Genomic DNA, 17155 nt, shown 5'->3' with positions numbered 1-17155 from the left:
AGAAAAAAAAAAAATCAAAATATAAGCCCCGCCCACCCACCCTGTCTCGCTTCTGATGATTTTTTTTATTCGTCGTGAGCCAAGAGGGCGGAGCGAACTGCAAATTCCGTACTTGTCTACATAGTTTTCGATATCTTGATCAATTTTATTCATTTAATCTAAAAATTTTAAAAACATCTCCTTTAATACCTTGTACTTTGTTAAGTAAAAATCTGTAATTATTAAAGATCTACAAATTGGTTTCTAGACTAATTTTGCCCCGTTAAGTCCGTTCCTGGCATTAGTTGTTGAAAATTTTTACCGTTTTAAATGAAACTTTTCTTTAACCCAAAACTCAAAAACCAAATTTTCAGTTTTCAGGTCCATAACTTCTGAACGGACAAATATCGCATATTTGGGTTTGCACTAGTCGATTTCTTCAAGTTTTCTAGATAACTGGGTGAACTTTCAACTCGGGCTTCATCTCCATTTAGAATCGACGCTCATATTTATCGTAGGGTGTAATTTTTTTATTTAATTTAATTAAATTAAAAAATGACAACCCACGATAATTTTTTTATTTAATTTAATTAAATTAAAAAATGACACCCTACATGTTCTGAAGACTCGAATATTAAAAAATTAAAAAAAAATCAGAAGCCGTCCTGCATTTTTTTTAGACGATATTCTAGTTTAAGAGGTTCGAATTAGAAAAGGGAGAATTTTCAGACAATTAGGGATACGTTTGGACCAGATAGCTTGATATGACCTAAATCCGAATATTTTGGCCACAGATTGACTATAGAAAAGTTTTGTCAAAAAATAAGCATTTTTCAATTTGTTTGAAATTCGGCTTCTAGGCCAACTTTACCCCCTGAGTCCGCGTCTGGCACTACTTGTTGAAAATTTGGATTTTCACCATGCGATTTATTCAAGTTTTCAGTCTTTGAACTCGCGTTTTTAAATAACAACAAAATTGTTTTTAATAATTTAGCTACTTATGAACACCAATAAGTTAAATTAGGTATCACAAAAAAAAATTGAGCTGACTCAGCCGAATTTGTTTGTTTAACAAATTGTTATTTTTTATTTTAGACATGTAGAATTTTCAGGAAAAGGCAAAATTTATACTACCCCTCTAAAACGTCTAATTAGATATTTTAAAAATTATAAAAACTAAAAATGACAAAATCAACTGAAAAATTCATAGTTATTATTATTTAAAATTAAAAAATTTATAGCCGAATGCGGTAATTTCGTTCCAGCCGTTTCAGCCACCGTCAACGCTGTCACAATCTTTATGCGCACCTAAACTCCAAAATTACCTCCATCCATCCCCAGCCCAATAAGTATTAGAAAACTTCCCAACTTAACCCAACCCAATCCAAACCAAGCAATTAACACGCAAATCTAGCCATTAATACAAACCGAACCGCAGCCCGCCCCGTCCGCTCGCATCGCTCCAAAAACCAATTTTATCTAAATCACAATCATCTCTTTTACAGCCGAACTCAAAACAACCCCTAATAAACCCACCCCCAATCTTTCACTTCGCGCACTCTCCCCGAAAGTATCTCCGCGCCGCCGACTTGGCATCAGGCCTGCAGTTAAAATATGTAAATGAAAATTTTCACCGATTTTCCTTCGAATAAACATAACTCCGACAGCATGTTGAGTAACGCTTGCGCACCCTGGAGCCGTCTACAGCCGGAGGGATGTTCTTTTATTTCTGATTCACGGTCTGTGGAACGCGCACTCAAAACCCATCAGCGTGTCGCATCGCGAGATTTAACCTATAAACGTACGCAGCACATGACTTCGCACGGTCTGGCAAAATTTTTCGTTGGTGATTAGTGATGTGAAGAGATGTGCAAGATGACTGTTTACCAGTGGCTGGTTTTATTCGGGCTGCTGCTTAAAGGTACAGTGGGTAGGTTTAGTTCGACGCGGAGGCGGAAGGACGAGATCGCGAGCTATGGGTGAATTTTCCTTAAAATTTTTAATATCTAATTTGTATACATTCACAGTTCATTTAATTTTATTGGTCATCATTTACAAAAAAAAAATCAAGTTGGCTGAATTGAATTATTTCCAATAAAATAATAATAATAATAATAATAATAGTAATACTAATAACAGTACCTACGTCATGGGTCACGTGTGCGCAGCGTCATAAATATTTCAGTACAAAACAAAAGATAATTGTCAATTAATTGTTTTAATTCGGTTTAAATGATATGTACTTTGGCGTATATTTTTTATTGATTAGGTATTATTTGTGTAATTTGGTGTAATTTATATTCAAATTGCAGCGTGTTGGATGAATCGTTGCTGGTTTGGATTACTAATGTGATGTATATATGCTTTTGTTGGATTAGAAATAACGACACTACCGCATACGTGCATTTCGGGCTATGTTTATCTGCAAAAATTATTTATCAATATGTATTTAAACGTGGCTTTTATATCAAATTTGATTTTAGACGACGGTTTCATTCATCAAGTGTAACAGTAAAAATTAATCCGTTTCGAATAACTCTCATTTCAATCCATTCCAACACACCGCCATAATTCGAAAATTTTCATCAAATGGCCTCGGCTCTCCGCCCCCGGACAGCTCCAAATGAAGTTATTCTCATCGAAAAATTCGTGACCATAAAGCGAGAATAGGCACGGATATAACACTTCTGTTTTTTCGAGCATGAAACAAAATTATTTAGGTCGGGCCCAGGTTAGACCACCAATTATAATCAACATTTTTAAATTGCGGCATTATCGCAGCTTCCTTTTGGCTCATTTCGACAAAATTATCGTTAAGTAGCTGAGTAAAAATTTTATTTTATTGTTAATTGGGTGCGGATTGGGAGAAGTGGCCCAATTTGCAGCCCGATACGAGAGAATTTTTGTTCGGACAAAATTTGACGTATTATTTTTTATGCGGTCTACATTTATAGAAGTCTTAGCTGCGTTTTGTGATTTTCGCGCCAAAACCAAAAAAAGTAGTCGCAGCTGCGTCTGTTGAAAATTTTCAAGCACGTCTCAAGTTGCAGGTGTTAATGCAATTCCTCGTGTATTTCCAGAGAGTACTCGAAAGTAATTTATATCTTTCCAGATGTTCACACGAGACAACGCTGGCTCTAAAAATATTGTACGCACTTCGGTACATTAATTCTTTTCACGCTCTATAAATACACACTGACTTTTGGATATAACGTTTAATAAAACGCCTTCTCGGCACTAAAACGAAACAACTTTAATGGCCTAGCCGCGATTTTCATAACGTTTATTGCGGAAAATATGGCGCGCTTTAGAGGAGGTTCTGCAGGAATTAAAGAAAAATGCGAGGAGTAAATCTATTTTAGGTGGGAAGGGAACATTATGTGCAGGTTTGACAAACAGGTGCCATAAAGGTTTTTCTGCTGCCATATTTTCAGATTAGTGCTTTGGGGCGAATTTTTCAGACCGGCGGGTTTTTAGTTAGTTGTGGATAGGTTTTCCGCAACATAGATCCTGTATTGTTTATTATTGTCTATAACGGGTTCATAAACCACTCCAAGTCTCCAATATAACTAAAAATTTTTAAAATAATCGAACTTGTGCTTAGATTGTAGTCATTTTCTTATTATTTTGCAGCTCTGAAACTTTGCTCGTTAGTCAACAATTCGCTGGATAAGTTTACAGAATTTTTTATCACAGCTCTTTAACATCGACAAGGATCAAGATTAAAGAGCTGCGAATTATTAGTTTGTAGTACAAAAATAAAACATTAAAAAGATTGATTTTGGTTTAAACAAAATAACTATTGATGTCTACGGGTCAGTAACCAACTACATTTACCTGCAGCAACCACGATAACGATTAATTAATTCCAGCCATTCGTTCTAGTGCCATTAAATTTGTAGCTGTAATTAATTTACCTACAATCCGTCTTTTATTGCTTATTTTTACAGTTTGTTTTGACTCGCTCTTACATAAATTAACGTAAACAATGTAAAAGTAGCAGGATGCAAACATATGTCCACACGATTTGGGTGGAATCACCCGTTAAGAGATTACTACAGACTTTTGTGTTTCGGGCGAAATTCATGCGAAGATATTTTCAGACGAATGCAACAGAATGCAATAGAATGTCTGCACAGACTGGTTTTATTTGTAATAAACTGTAACCTTTTCGTATATGAAGCGGCGGGGTCGATTTCTATTGACGGAGAGAATTAGTTGTAACTTAGTTGCTCTATCAGAAATGTTGCAAGCGGAAAAACACACCAGATTATTCTCTAAATTTAGCCCACGTGCTTGTTATCATCGTGGACGAGGGCAAGGTTGCCGGCACACGTTAAAAATTTACAATTCAATCAGATGAAATTTTTCCGGCGAGCTTTCCTTTAAACAAAGGATTAACAAGAAAATTTTTGTCCTTAACTATTTTCATCCTTTGTCTCTCTTCTACGCTTCGAAAGTCTACTCAAAGTAGTTTCCTTTGCCTTCCGAGTTCCCGGATTCCGAGTTGTGATCGCCGTGTTTACGATTTTGCTCTTCCGTTCCACGGTTTTTGCGAGGTTGAGAGAAATGAGATAATTCTCGGACGAGTTTTGTTAAAAGTGCAGGGGTAAAGTTCATGCTTTCTGGTGGTTATTTATTTGTTACGGGTGTTTCGGCGCTGATGAGGGATTAGTTTACCGGTGAGAGTGGTCTAGGGGCTCGCTTCGCTCGCCTGTGATAATTAAAAAGCGGATTCTACATGAAAGTTGTATATAAATGCGTTTCTGAAACAATGCTTTTATTTGAGCCCTACTTGTTTTTGCCTATTTGTTTATCATGAATGCCTTTTTTGCATTCTTTCGACCTCTTTTACTCTTTTTCTGTCTATTTTGTTGTCTAAAATCTGAACTTTCTTTTCGAGCTCTTTTCCTGAATCAATTAATTAAGGTAAAAAGTGTAAAATGTTTTAAAAATTGTTTCAAATTCATCGGAATTCTCCCTAATTCTCTAGAATCCTTTTGGATTCCTCTCGTTTCTTTAAGATTTTTCCGGAATCTCTCCTATCCTATAGGGATTTGACTTGATTCTCTTGAATTCTCCCGGATTTTTTCAGATTCTCTATGCGATTCTTTCGGAAGTCACTCGGATTCTTTCGTATCCTCGAGAATTTAGCCGGATTCTTTCGTATTCTGTGGGATTTTTTTCAGATCCTACCGTGGTCTCTCCTATCCTCCCGGAGTTTGGTCAGATTCTCTCGTATTCTCCTCTTGCAGTTTGGTTAGATTCTGTAATAATCCCTCGTATTCTTTCTGATTTTTTCTCGTTCTCCTGGATTCTTCCAAATTCGCTCGGATTGTCTATTTTTCTTTTGTATTCTTCCCGATTCTTTCCTGTTTTGTCGGAATTGTATTCTTTCGGAATCTTTGCTTAATGTTAGGTTTTTGTTGGATTCTCTCGGGCTGTCTCGCATTATACATGAATTCGTCCGGATTCTTCGGTATTCTCTCCTATTCTCTCGGACTCTTTCGTATTCTCCCGGATTATCTCCTATTCTCCCGGAATTTGCCCAGATTCTCGCGTATTATCTCGGATTATTTCGGATTTCTTTGGGATTCTTTACGTATTCTTTCTGAGATTTTCGGATTTAGACTTTTTTCGGATTATGTGGTATTCTTTTGGACTTTTTGCTGATTCTTTATGATTCTGTTGGATTCTTTTGAATTAGTTCGAATTCTCCAGGGTGCTGAACTATGATATTTGATTGTTGTTAAATACACCAACTCCTACAAATTTCTTTCGAGATCATTTTCTATGTCAATTAGTTCGTGTTGAGTTTTCGTGAAATAAATTTGAAAAGTGTAAAAAAGTTTAAAACAAATTTCGGATTCCCTCGGATTCTTTTAAATTGTGTGAAATTTTCTCTAATATTTTCGGATTCTTTTCGACTTTCATGGATTCTTTCAAATTCATCCGGATTCCCTCAAATTCTCTGCCTTCCTTCTGGAGTTTCTTAAGGTTCTCCCATATCTTCTCGTATTCTTTCGGATTCACACTGACCCTCTCGATCTCCGGAATTATTTCCGGATTCCCCCCGTTTCTTTCAGATTTTTCCGGAATTTCTCCTATCCTGTAGGGATTTGACTGGATTCTCTTGAATTCCCCCGGATTTTTTCAGATTCTCTATGCGATTCTTTCGGAAGTCATTCGGATTCTTTCGGAAGTCATTCGGATTCTTTCGTATCCTCGAGAATTTAGCCGGATCCTTTCGCATTCTGTGGGATTTTTTCAGATTCTACCGTGGTCTCTCCTATCCCCCCGGAGTTTGGTCAGAATCTCCCGTATTCTCCTCTCGCAATTTGGTTAAATTCTGTAATAGTCCCTCGTATTCTTTCTGATTCTTTCACGTCCTCCTGGATTTTTCCAAATTCTCTCGGGTTGTCTAGATTTCTTTTGCATTCTTCCAGATTCTTTCCTGTTTTGTCGGAATTGTATTATTTCGGAATCTTTGCTTATTTTTAGGATTTTGTTGGATTCCCTAGAATTGTCTTTGAATTGAATATAGCGATTTAGTTTTTGGATTCTCTCGGGCTGTCTAGCATTATACATGAATTCGTCCGGATTCTTCGGTATTATCTCCTATTCTCCCGGAATTTACCCAGATTCTCGCGTATTATCTCGGATTATTTCGGATTCTTCCAGATTTTCTACGAATTTGATTGGATTCTCTTATATTCTCTCGTATTCTTTTGGGATTCTTTACGTATTCTTTCCGAGATTTTCGGATTTAGATATTTTCAGATTATGTGGTATCCTTTTGGACTTTATGCTTATTCTTTATGATTCTGTTGGATTCTCTTGAATTAGTTTGAATTCTCCAGGGTGCTGAACTATGGTAATTTAGATTTGGATTCTTTCCGATTGTTTTCTGTCCTACAAATTTCTTTCTTGATCATTTCCTATGTCAATTAGTTTCTTGTTGAGTTTGCGTAAAGTTCAAAAGTGTAAAAAAGTCCGAATTCTCCCAAATTCTCTAGGATTCTTTTGGATACTACCACATTCTCTCGGATTATCTCGTATTCTCTCGTATTCTTCCAAATTCTCTGCGTTTCTCCTGAAATTTCGTAGGGTTCTCCCATATCCTTACGTATTCTTTCGGATTCTCACTGACCGTCTCGATTTCTCTTGAATTTTCTCGAGTTTTCTCAGTTTCTTTCGAAATATATTCGGTTCCTTGCGTATTATTTCGATTCTATATGACCCTCCGGAATTATTTTCGGATTCCCCCCGTTTCTTTCAGATTCTTCCGGATTCTCTCCTATCCTGTAGGGATTTGACTGGATTCTCTTGAATTCCCCCGGATTTTTTCAGATTCTCTCTATGCGATTCTTTTAGAAGTCACTCGGATTCTTTCGTATTCTGTGGGATTTTTTCAGATCCTACCGTGGTCTCTCCTATCCTCCCGGAGTTCTTTCACGTTCTCCTGGATTCTTCCAAATTCTCTCGGATTGTCTAGATTTCTTTTGTATTCTTCCCGATTCTTTCCTGTTTTTTCGGAATTGTATTCTTTCGGAATCTTTGCTATCTCTTTTGTTTTTGTTGGATTCTCTCGGGCTGTCTCGCATTATACATGAATTCGTCCGGATTCTTCGGTATTCTCCTATTCTCTAGATATTTGGCCGAATTCTCTCGGATTCTCTCAGACTCTCTCGCATTCTCCCGGATTATCTCCTATTCTCCCGGAATTTGCCCAGTTTCTCGCGTATTATCTCGGATTATTTCGGATTCTTCCAGATTTTCTACGAATTTGGTTGGATTCTCTCATATTCTCTCGTATTCCTTTGGGATTCTTTACGTATTCTTTCCGAGATTTTCGGATTTAGATTTTTTTCGGATTATGTGGTATTCTTTTGGACTTTTTGCTTACTCTTTATGATTCGGATTTACTCGGTTTCCTTCAGATTCTTCCGGATTCTGTCCTATCCTCTCGAGTTTTTCGGTTTTTTCCTGATCCTCTTTGAATCTCTCGGAATTCACTCAGATCCTTTCGTATTCTCTTGAAATTGAGCCGGATTCTTACGTAAAGTCCGGGGACTTTTTTAGATTATTCCGTAGTTTCGCCTACCCTCTCGGAGTTTGCCCGAATTTTCGGGTTATTTAGGGTTCTTCCGGATTCTATCCGATTCTCTCGGAATTTGGTTGGATTCTATTACTTATTAAGATAAGACTTATTTTGACAAATGACATATCCTATGAGAAAATAGGGGCGAATGGACTGGGCTAATTAAGAGAAGACTGATTTTTGGCAAATGACATACCCTCTAAGCAAATAAAGGGCGGGTTGGCAGTACTAGTACTTGCTAAGATGAGACTGATTTTGGCAAATAACATACCCTCTGAAAAAATAGGGGGCGGGTGGGCGGCTTTAGTACTTGCTTAGATAAGACTTATTTTGGCAAATGACATATCTTCAAAGAAAAGAGGGGGTGGGTGGGCGGGGCTAGTACTTGCTAAGATGAAACTAATTTTGGCAAATGACATCCTTTGAGAAAATAGGGGGCGGGTGGGCGGGGTTAGTACTTGCTAAGATAAGACTTATTTTGGCAAATAACATATCCTCAAAGAAAAGAGAGGGTGGGTGGGCGGGGCTAGTGCTTGCTAAGATAAGACTGATTTTGTCTCTATTAGTTTTGTTCAAATTTATTAATTTTAATAGGTGTAAAATGGCTAATTTCCATAATAACGAATTAAATTCCTAAATCTGATTGGCTGTTTGCGATATCTCCCTATTTTACATTTTGTCCAACTCTGTTATTATACATTATCGAGCAACTCATTAGTAGTTTACAAATGCAACAGAACAAGGCACACGAGTGTAAAATTTATGTTAAATTGTCTAGAGTTTTTTTCTATTAAGAAGTTGCTGTTTTATTATAATATGTTCTTTATATTTAAAATGAAGATGTATTTTTTGGAATGTTTTGCTAATGCAGTGTAAAATTGTGTGAAAAAAGTGCGTTGTTTGAAATCACCCTTGTAAAACCGAAGCTCTAAATGAGATTTGAGTGAAAGCGCTGGCTGATTGGTCAGGGCGCAGGAATTTAACGAGGCTACACTGTTTGACTTTATTTATTTAGTCGTTATCAAAAGATTCAAGACTGTTTTTGCTTAAGTTGATTATTTAAATCCACGTTTTCCAGACATCGGTCTATAAATCCTCTCACCCGTTCACCAGAGCGTATTTATTCGAAAGTATTTACACCGAGCATACCACTCAATTTAAAACAATTATTTGTGTAAGAATTCCTCAAACAAAGTTTGTGAGATTAGCGGAGCTCCCATGATTCCAGCAGGATACGTGTTAAAGTTAGGTGAAGTGTTCTCTTCGGCTTAATAAAGTTATCTTTTATGGCCCTCCCGTAATTTTGTCTTTAAGACAGTGTGGCCTATGTAGGATGATACTTTAATTAAAACATAATTTTTACTGCTGGAGATACGAGCCGTTTCGAATTTGCCTCCAATTAAACTAATTACGCGCCAAACAATACACACATTGTAATTCGCTTTTAAATCTGTAATGCTGCTGGGTTTAGGCAACAACAATAAACCTTGAATAAATCCCTATTAGCTGACGATCTGGAGAAGAAATAAACCTAATAATGGAAGCAATACAATCCCTCGCTCCGTTTTCATTGAGCAAGATTGGGTCAAGTGTACATTAAATCCAAGATGAAGCCCTTATTTAGCGCAAAGACATAATTCCGGTTTCCCGAATTACGAGCGTGATTTGCAGTTAAAGGGCCTTTTTCGGTTTTTGTTGTGGGGCAAAATTGCTCGCGTCATAAATTATGGCAGAAATTTCGTATCGGCTTCTATGTAAGTGGCTGCGATAAATTTCGGGGCGCTTCGTTACGTACATCGAAAGCAATTAGCTCGATATTCGTTCCGATATGGCTGAAATCAAATTTCGCACCTATCCACGCTAACGCCAATTACGGAAGATAGCTGCGATGGAAATTAATTTCTTGCAGTGAAAGCTGCGAGATAGAGCCTACCGATTTCCAAGAACAAAGGGCCGGATGAAAGAAAAACGTTCGAGCCGCGGTTGGCGCGCGATTTCCTAGAATATGTGCGTCGATTTTGATCAATATGTGGCTATGGACGCTAAGTAAACACGGCCGGATTTTGTTATGCATGAAAGTTCGGGATTTTAGTGGAAATTATTTTATGTAACTTTGAATTTGTGGAATTCCTATATCTTGCGTGAAAAGTACTAAATTTCACGGATGCAGCGTTGTTTCTGCAGACCGCAACATATTGTGACCAGCGTGAGCTCAAAGTTGGCTTTGAACTGATCAATCAGAAACGAGGCTTCTGTAAATGTTGACATAATCTCCATCTTTAAATGTAGTCAAGAGAATCAATGATTACTAAGGCGACTAAAAACATACAAATGCATTTAAACATTTATTATTGGGTTTTAGTTACAATAACAAATTTTTAGAACATATTATTTAGTTTATCGGTTAAAATTAAAATATAAATCTAATCCTTAACACATTCTACTAATAACATCGGCCTAATGTTCGCTTTACCTTTTTTTTATAGAGGATATTTTCTAAAATATCGAAATAGACAACCACAAAGATTTTTAAGAAATTCTAGAGCATTTTACAATGATAGTGGATCTTCTATCAAAAAAATTTAATTTGATTAAATGCTCTAGAATTTTTTGGATAATCTTTAAGATCATGGAGCGAACCTCTTTTCAAAGAAATCTTGGATGAACTTCAACATATTTAATTGATATTCTCTTTAGAAATGTTTTCTTTTTCGTTTCCAGGTAGATTATTAGTATAAATAAAAATTTTTCTGAAATACTGATCGTGTAAATAAATACTCTAAAATTTTTTCCAAAATCTTTGTAATTATTTTTTTATAGTGGATCTTCTCTAAAATATCGAAATAGACGACCACAAAGATTTTTTAAGGAATTCTAGAGCATTTACAATGATAGTGGATCTTCTCTATACTATCAAAATTTCCTAAGACAAATGTCCTTCAAATTAAAAAAAATAATATACCTGCAAACAATTCGATGATTTTTCAAGAAATGATTTTCCTATTTGTTTCCAAATAGATTTCTTCCAAAACTCAGAATTCTTCTCAATTACCAAGTTGATTAAATGCTCTATAATTTCTTGGATAATCTTTAGGATCAAGTTTGCCTAGTGGTTGCTCGACACTATCAAAATTTCCTAGAGCGGAATTTTCTTTTTCGTTTCCAAGTAGATGTCTAATATAGCTTTTTTTTTTCTTAAATACTGACTGTATAAATGCTCTAGAATTCTTTTTAAATGGTAATCATGAAGATTTTCAAAAAAATTCTAGAGCATTTACAACGATAGTAAATCTTCTCTATATGTATTATCAAAAAAATAACAATTTGATTAAATGCTCTGAAATTTTTTGGATATATTTTAGGGTCATAGAGCGGACCTCTTTTCGAAAGAAATCTTGGATGAACTTCAAGATATTTCACTGATATTCTGTTTAGAAATGTTTTTTTTCGTTTTGAAGTGGATTTTTGGTATCAATAAAAATTTTTCTCAAATACTGATCGTGTAAATAAATGCTCTAGAATTTTTTCCAAAATCTTTGTAACCATTTGTTTTATAGTGGATCTTCTCTAAAATATCGACATCGACGACCGCAAAGATTTTTTAAGAAATTCTAGAGCATTTACAATGATAGTGAAACTTATCTATAATTCGAGGATCTTGTTTAAAGAAATAACTTTCCTATTTGTTTCCAAATAGACTTCTTCCAAAACTCAGAATTCTTGTCAATTACCAATTTGATCAAATACTCTAGAATTTCTTCGATAATCTTTAGAATCAGGTTTGCCTAGTAGTTTCTCGGCACTATCAAAATTTCCTAGAGCGGACTTTTCTTTTTCGTTTGCAAGTAGATGTCTAGTATAGCTTTTTTTTTCTCTGAAATACTGACTGTATAAATGTTCTAGAATTCTTTTTAAATGGTAATCATGAAGATTTTCAAAAAAATTCTAGAGCATTTACAACGATAGTAAATCTTCTCTATATGTACTATCAAAAAAATAACAATTTCATTAAATGCTCTGGAATTTTTTGGATATTTTTTAGGATCATAGAGCGGACTTCTTTTCGAAAGAAGTCTTGGATGAACTTCAAGATATTTCACTGATATTCTGTTTAGAAATGTTTTTTTTTCGTTTTCAAGTTAATTTTTGGTATAAATACAAATTTTTCTCAAATACTGATAGTGTAAATAAATGCTCTAGAATTGTTTCCAAAATCTTTGTAACCATTTGTTTTATAGTGGATCTTCTCTAAAATATCGACATAGATGACCACAAAGATTATTTAAGTAATTCTAGAGCATTTACAATGATAGTGGATCTTCTCTATAATTCGATGATCTTGTTTCAAGAAATGATTTTCCTATTTGTTTCCTATTTGTCTCCAAATAGACTTCTTCCAAAACTCAGAATTCTTCTCAATTACCAAGTAGATCAAATGCTCTAGAATTTCTTCGATAATCATTAGGATCAGGTTTGCCTAGTAGTTGCTCGACACTATCAAAATTTCCTAGAGTAGACTTTTCTTTTTCTCCTTCAAATAGATGTCTAGTAGAGCTTAATTTTTTCTCAAATACTGATTGTGTAAATGCTCTAGAATTTTTTTTTAATTGTAATCACGAACATTAAAAAAAAATTAGAACATTTACGACAGTGAATCTTCTCTATACATATGTACTATCAAAAAAATAACAATTTGATTTAATGCTCTGGAATTTTTTGGATATTTTTTAGGATCATAGAGCGCACTTCTTTTTGAAGGAAATCCTGATTGAACTTCAAGATATTTCACTGCTATTCAATTTAGAAATGTTTTCTTTTTCGTTTTCAAGTAGATTTTTAGTATAAATAAAAAATGTTCTCAAATACTGATCGTGTAAATAAATGCTCTAGAATTTTTTCGGAAATCTTTGTAATCATTTTTTTATAGTGAATCTTCTCTAAAATATCGAAATAGACGACCACAAAGATTTTTTAAGAAATTCTAGAGCATTTACAATGATAGTGGATCTTCTCTATACTATCAAAATTTCCTAAGACAAATGTCCTTCAAATTAAAAAAAATAATATACCTGCAAATGATTCGCTGATCTTTTAAGAAATGATTTTCTCATTTGTTTCCAAATAGATTTCTTCCACAACTCAGAACTCTTCTCAATTACCAATTTGATCAAATGCTCTAGAATTCTCTAGAAATCTTTAGGATCAGGTTTGCCTAGTAGTTGCGAGCAAAATTTCCTAGAGTAGACCTTTCTTTTTCTCCTCCAAGTACATGTCTAATAGAGCTTAATTTTTTCTCAAATCATGATTTTGTAAATGCTCTAGATTTTTTTTTAAATTGTAATCATGAACATTTTCAAAAAAATTTAGAGCATTTTTAACGTTAGTGAATCTTCTCTATATGTACTATCAAAAAAATTACAATTTTATTAAATGCTCTCGAATTTTTTGGATATTTTTTAGGATCATAGAGCGGACTTATTTTCGAAGGAACTCTTGGATGAACTTCAAGGTATTTCACTCATATTCAATTTAGAAATGTTTTTTTTTCGTTTTCAAGTGAATTTAAGGTATAAATAAAAATTGTTCCCAATTACTGATCGTGTAAATAAATGCTCTAGCATTTTTTCCAAAATCTCTGTAATCATTTTTGTTATAGTGGATATTCTCTAAAATATCGACATAGACGACCACGAATATTTTTTAAGGAATTCTAGAGCATTTACAATGATAGTGGAACTTCTCTATACTATCAAAATTTCCTAAGACGAATGTCCTTCAAATTAAAAAAATAATAGACCTACAAATAATTCGATGATCTTCTTTCAAAAAATGATTTTCCTATTTGTTTCCAAATATATTTCTTCCAAAACTCAGAATTCTTCTCAATTACCAATTTGATCAAATGCTCTAGAATTTCTAGAATAATCTTTAAGATCAGGTTTACCTAGTGGTTGCTCGACACCACCAAATTTTCTGGAGCGGAATTTTCTTTTTCGTTTTCAAGTAGATTTCTAGTGGAGCTTAAAATTTTTCTCACATACTGATTTTGTAAACGCTCTAGAATTTTTTTGAAAAGCGTTGTAATTATTTTTTATAGTGGATATTCTCAAAAAGATCAAAAGTGATGATCATAAAGATTTTCAAAAAAATTCTAGACATTTACAATAATAATGAATCTTCTCTGTACTATCAAAATTCCATAAGACAAACGTTTTTCAAAAGAACAAAAAATGGATTTCCCAAAAATTCGATGATCTTGATTAAATATATTTTTGCGCGAATCTTTTCGATAATGACTAGAAAAACTTTCGAAAAAATTCTAGAGCATTTAGTATGATCGTGAATCTTTTCTATAGTTTCAAAATTTCCCAAGGCAAACAGATTCCATCTTAAACTAAAAATTCTTCTGAAATACCAATTTGTTTAAATGCTCTAGAAATTTCCTAGAGCGGATTTCTTTTCGAAAAAATCTGGATATTTCGCTGATATCCTTTCTAGGAATTTTTTTCTTCTTTTTCCAAATAGACTTCTCGTAGAACTTAGAATTCTTCTCAAGCATCAAGTTGTTTAAAAGCTCTAGAATTTCTTGGAAAATTTTTAGAGTCATATTTGTCTAATAGTTACTCCACATTATCAAAATTACACAGATTCTTATTTTCGAAAATTTGTGAACTTAGTTCGCTGATATTCTCTTTAGTTTGCTTAATCTAGGATCTTTCTAACTTTACAGCTTTTTATATTTCTTAAAAATCGAAGTTTTCGTTGCTAGATAATATTTTTTCGAAGTGTTTCCAAAGTGTAAAGTGCAAGTGCAAGCAATATTTGCCTTGAATTTAGCACCCAACACTTTAAAATGATAAACCGCAGTGCATTTTGTAAAGAATATGCTCTTATCCTATCTAGTCGAATACATAATTTTGTTCCAATTTTTTGTAATTTATCACTTCCTGTTGGCACAATCGCTCAATTGCTCTCACTTAAAACTAATCAAATGGAAACATTGTCATTTATTCTGCGTTCATGATGCAGAAACACGCATTCAGGCCTAACAATGGATAAATAGCTAAAACTGCACATACGTGAAGATGTGTCGATTACCATGTCGAGAACTTGACTTTACTCTGAAAGCGTCTATACAAAATTTTCTAACGAAACGAAACAATTAAATCAGCTGCACATCGCCCTCAACTTTTCGTAAAAAATAATGCAATTATCCCAGCACTTCTCACTTTCCGACACCTCTCTGCGGAACTACACTATGGAATTTTGCACTTAACACAATAACAAGTAATAACTTCGTTACATCCTCGCAATACCAAACTTTAATATATAAAATTAGGTAACCCTATAAAGGTTTAATGGTACAACAACTCGATAAAGTTGGTGTTGTAAAGCCTGACTTTACAACTAGGATAATTCCCATCCTGCAACTGCCGATCCAAACTTGTTCAATTAAACGTATTACGAATTTTGTCGACATGTTACAATACGTATTGTCGTCGATGTGTTAATTTCGGCGAACAGGAAGTTTCCACAATGAACCGTTGCAGGCGCACTTTTCAATCGATTAAATTTGTACAAACCGATGAGGATCCCCGATCCCGAAAACGCCGAGCGGAAATTCGTCATTTTATTCCTTGTAATAAGCAGCAACCCCTTCCTGCAACCAGGTTCGCCGAATTCGCCCCTAATGAATGAAAGTGTCGCGTTGTATTCTTTATTACCCCTCGAACGTCTTACTAAAGTACGTGTCCACTAACAACCCCATTCAGAGCAGGATCGCGCTCCCGGAGGCATAAAACTGTTTCGCATTCTTGCTGATGAAACTACAAGAGTTTTTACATCATTACCAAGCTCACTCGAGAACACACAAAGCACTTGTTGTTACACCCTTCGACTTATCTTGTCCTTCTAACCCCGTTTTTACTCTTGCTATTGTTGGTGGTCATTGACGTCGTAATCAGCTACTCAGATCACCCCAATTTGGACACTGTTGCAGATGTCTTCGCTCTGAAGGACGTCGTTTTAACTATCAGGCCACAGATAGTGGAGAGGTCGGGTTATGCCACCCTGATGTGCTCCTACGATCTGGAAGGGGCGAGCTTGTACTACGTCAAGTGGTACAGGGGGAAATACGAATTTTATAGATACACGCCGAGCGAGAAGACAAAGACGAAGCTCTTCCCGCTGGGAGGGATCAATGTTAATGTAAGTAATAGCATGAATAACTCTGAACACTCTGTAGATACATATATGAGGCGCAGGAGAATTTTAGGTTAAGGCAATTTTCCTAATAGCAAATTATAACCGTTACTATATATTACATTAAATATCTCAAAATTTGTTCTCCCCTAGTTACATTATTTGAAACATAAAAAGGCCACAGAAGCAACTAAGATTTTTGGTATAGAAACGCGGACTCGCGTCTGGATATTTTCGCTACTATTTCCTTATAAGGTCAGGTCAGATCAAGTTAGTTACATCTAAAACACAAGCTAAGCCCTTCCAGACATTGGTAGCGCCACCTTATGGCCAAATATTTAGAAGAATTCTAAGATTAGCAAAAATGGAAAATTTTAGTCACAATTGTACGATTTCTAGTTTTCAAACGAATAGTTATATGATGGAGGTTCTAGTCCATTTTAACTTCAATTGACCTGGTTTATAACCGCGATGCCCGCTCTAGCTCACTTTGATCTCATTTGATCTGGACCAGAATCGGCATCACTTTTCCCCGATGGCTAAGCGCCGGTTGTAGACCAAGTCACCAGACCCCAAGTGTCGATAAAAACTAAAATGAGCTAGAACCCCCATCATCTAACTACTCATACGTTTTCCAAATGTTTTGCTAGTGCATTTGGTGACCACAAACAAGGATTAATCTAAATATAGTGCTAGTTGAAAAAATCTTGTACACTCAGAGTAACAAATTTCTCTATAAAAAAAAGCTTTCAGGGAATTGGGATTTTATAATTTTACAATACCCTCATTTTCTCCCACAATAGTATCAGTAAGTCCATAGATCCATTTTTTTGTAATTTTTTCTGTTTTCTCTGCCAAAATTTGATAACGTTA

At 34.9% G+C, this 17155-nt stretch overlaps 1 protein-coding gene across 2 annotated transcripts in view; it reads left to right on the top strand.

Moving 5' to 3' along the window:
- Window positions 1–1724: 1724 nt before the first annotated feature.
- Window positions 1725–17155, top strand: part of LOC135125187 (uncharacterized) — a 33038-nt gene continuing 17607 nt past the window's right edge. The window contains exons 1-2 of one of the 2 annotated variants that reach the window (XM_064050575.1): window positions 1725–1900; window positions 16080–16288. In XM_064050575.1, coding sequence (XP_063906645.1) covers window positions 1846–1900; window positions 16080–16288 — 264 coding nt within the window. In that variant the 5' untranslated portion in view covers window positions 1725–1845. Of the gene's footprint in view, window positions 1910–16079; window positions 16289–17155 lie in introns of both variants that reach the window. The other variant, XM_064050574.1, reaches the window with a different exon arrangement.

This window comes from Zophobas morio, unplaced genomic scaffold (assembly GCF_036711695.1).
Source record: "Zophobas morio isolate AGI-343-1 ecotype UQ-CSIRO unplaced genomic scaffold, CSIRO_AGI_Zmor_V1 ptg000008l, whole genome shotgun sequence".
Lineage (NCBI taxonomy): Eukaryota > Metazoa > Arthropoda > Insecta > Coleoptera > Tenebrionidae > Zophobas > Zophobas morio.
Note: the sequence above shows the minus strand (reverse complement) of the source record. Positions and strands in the feature narration are given on the sequence as shown.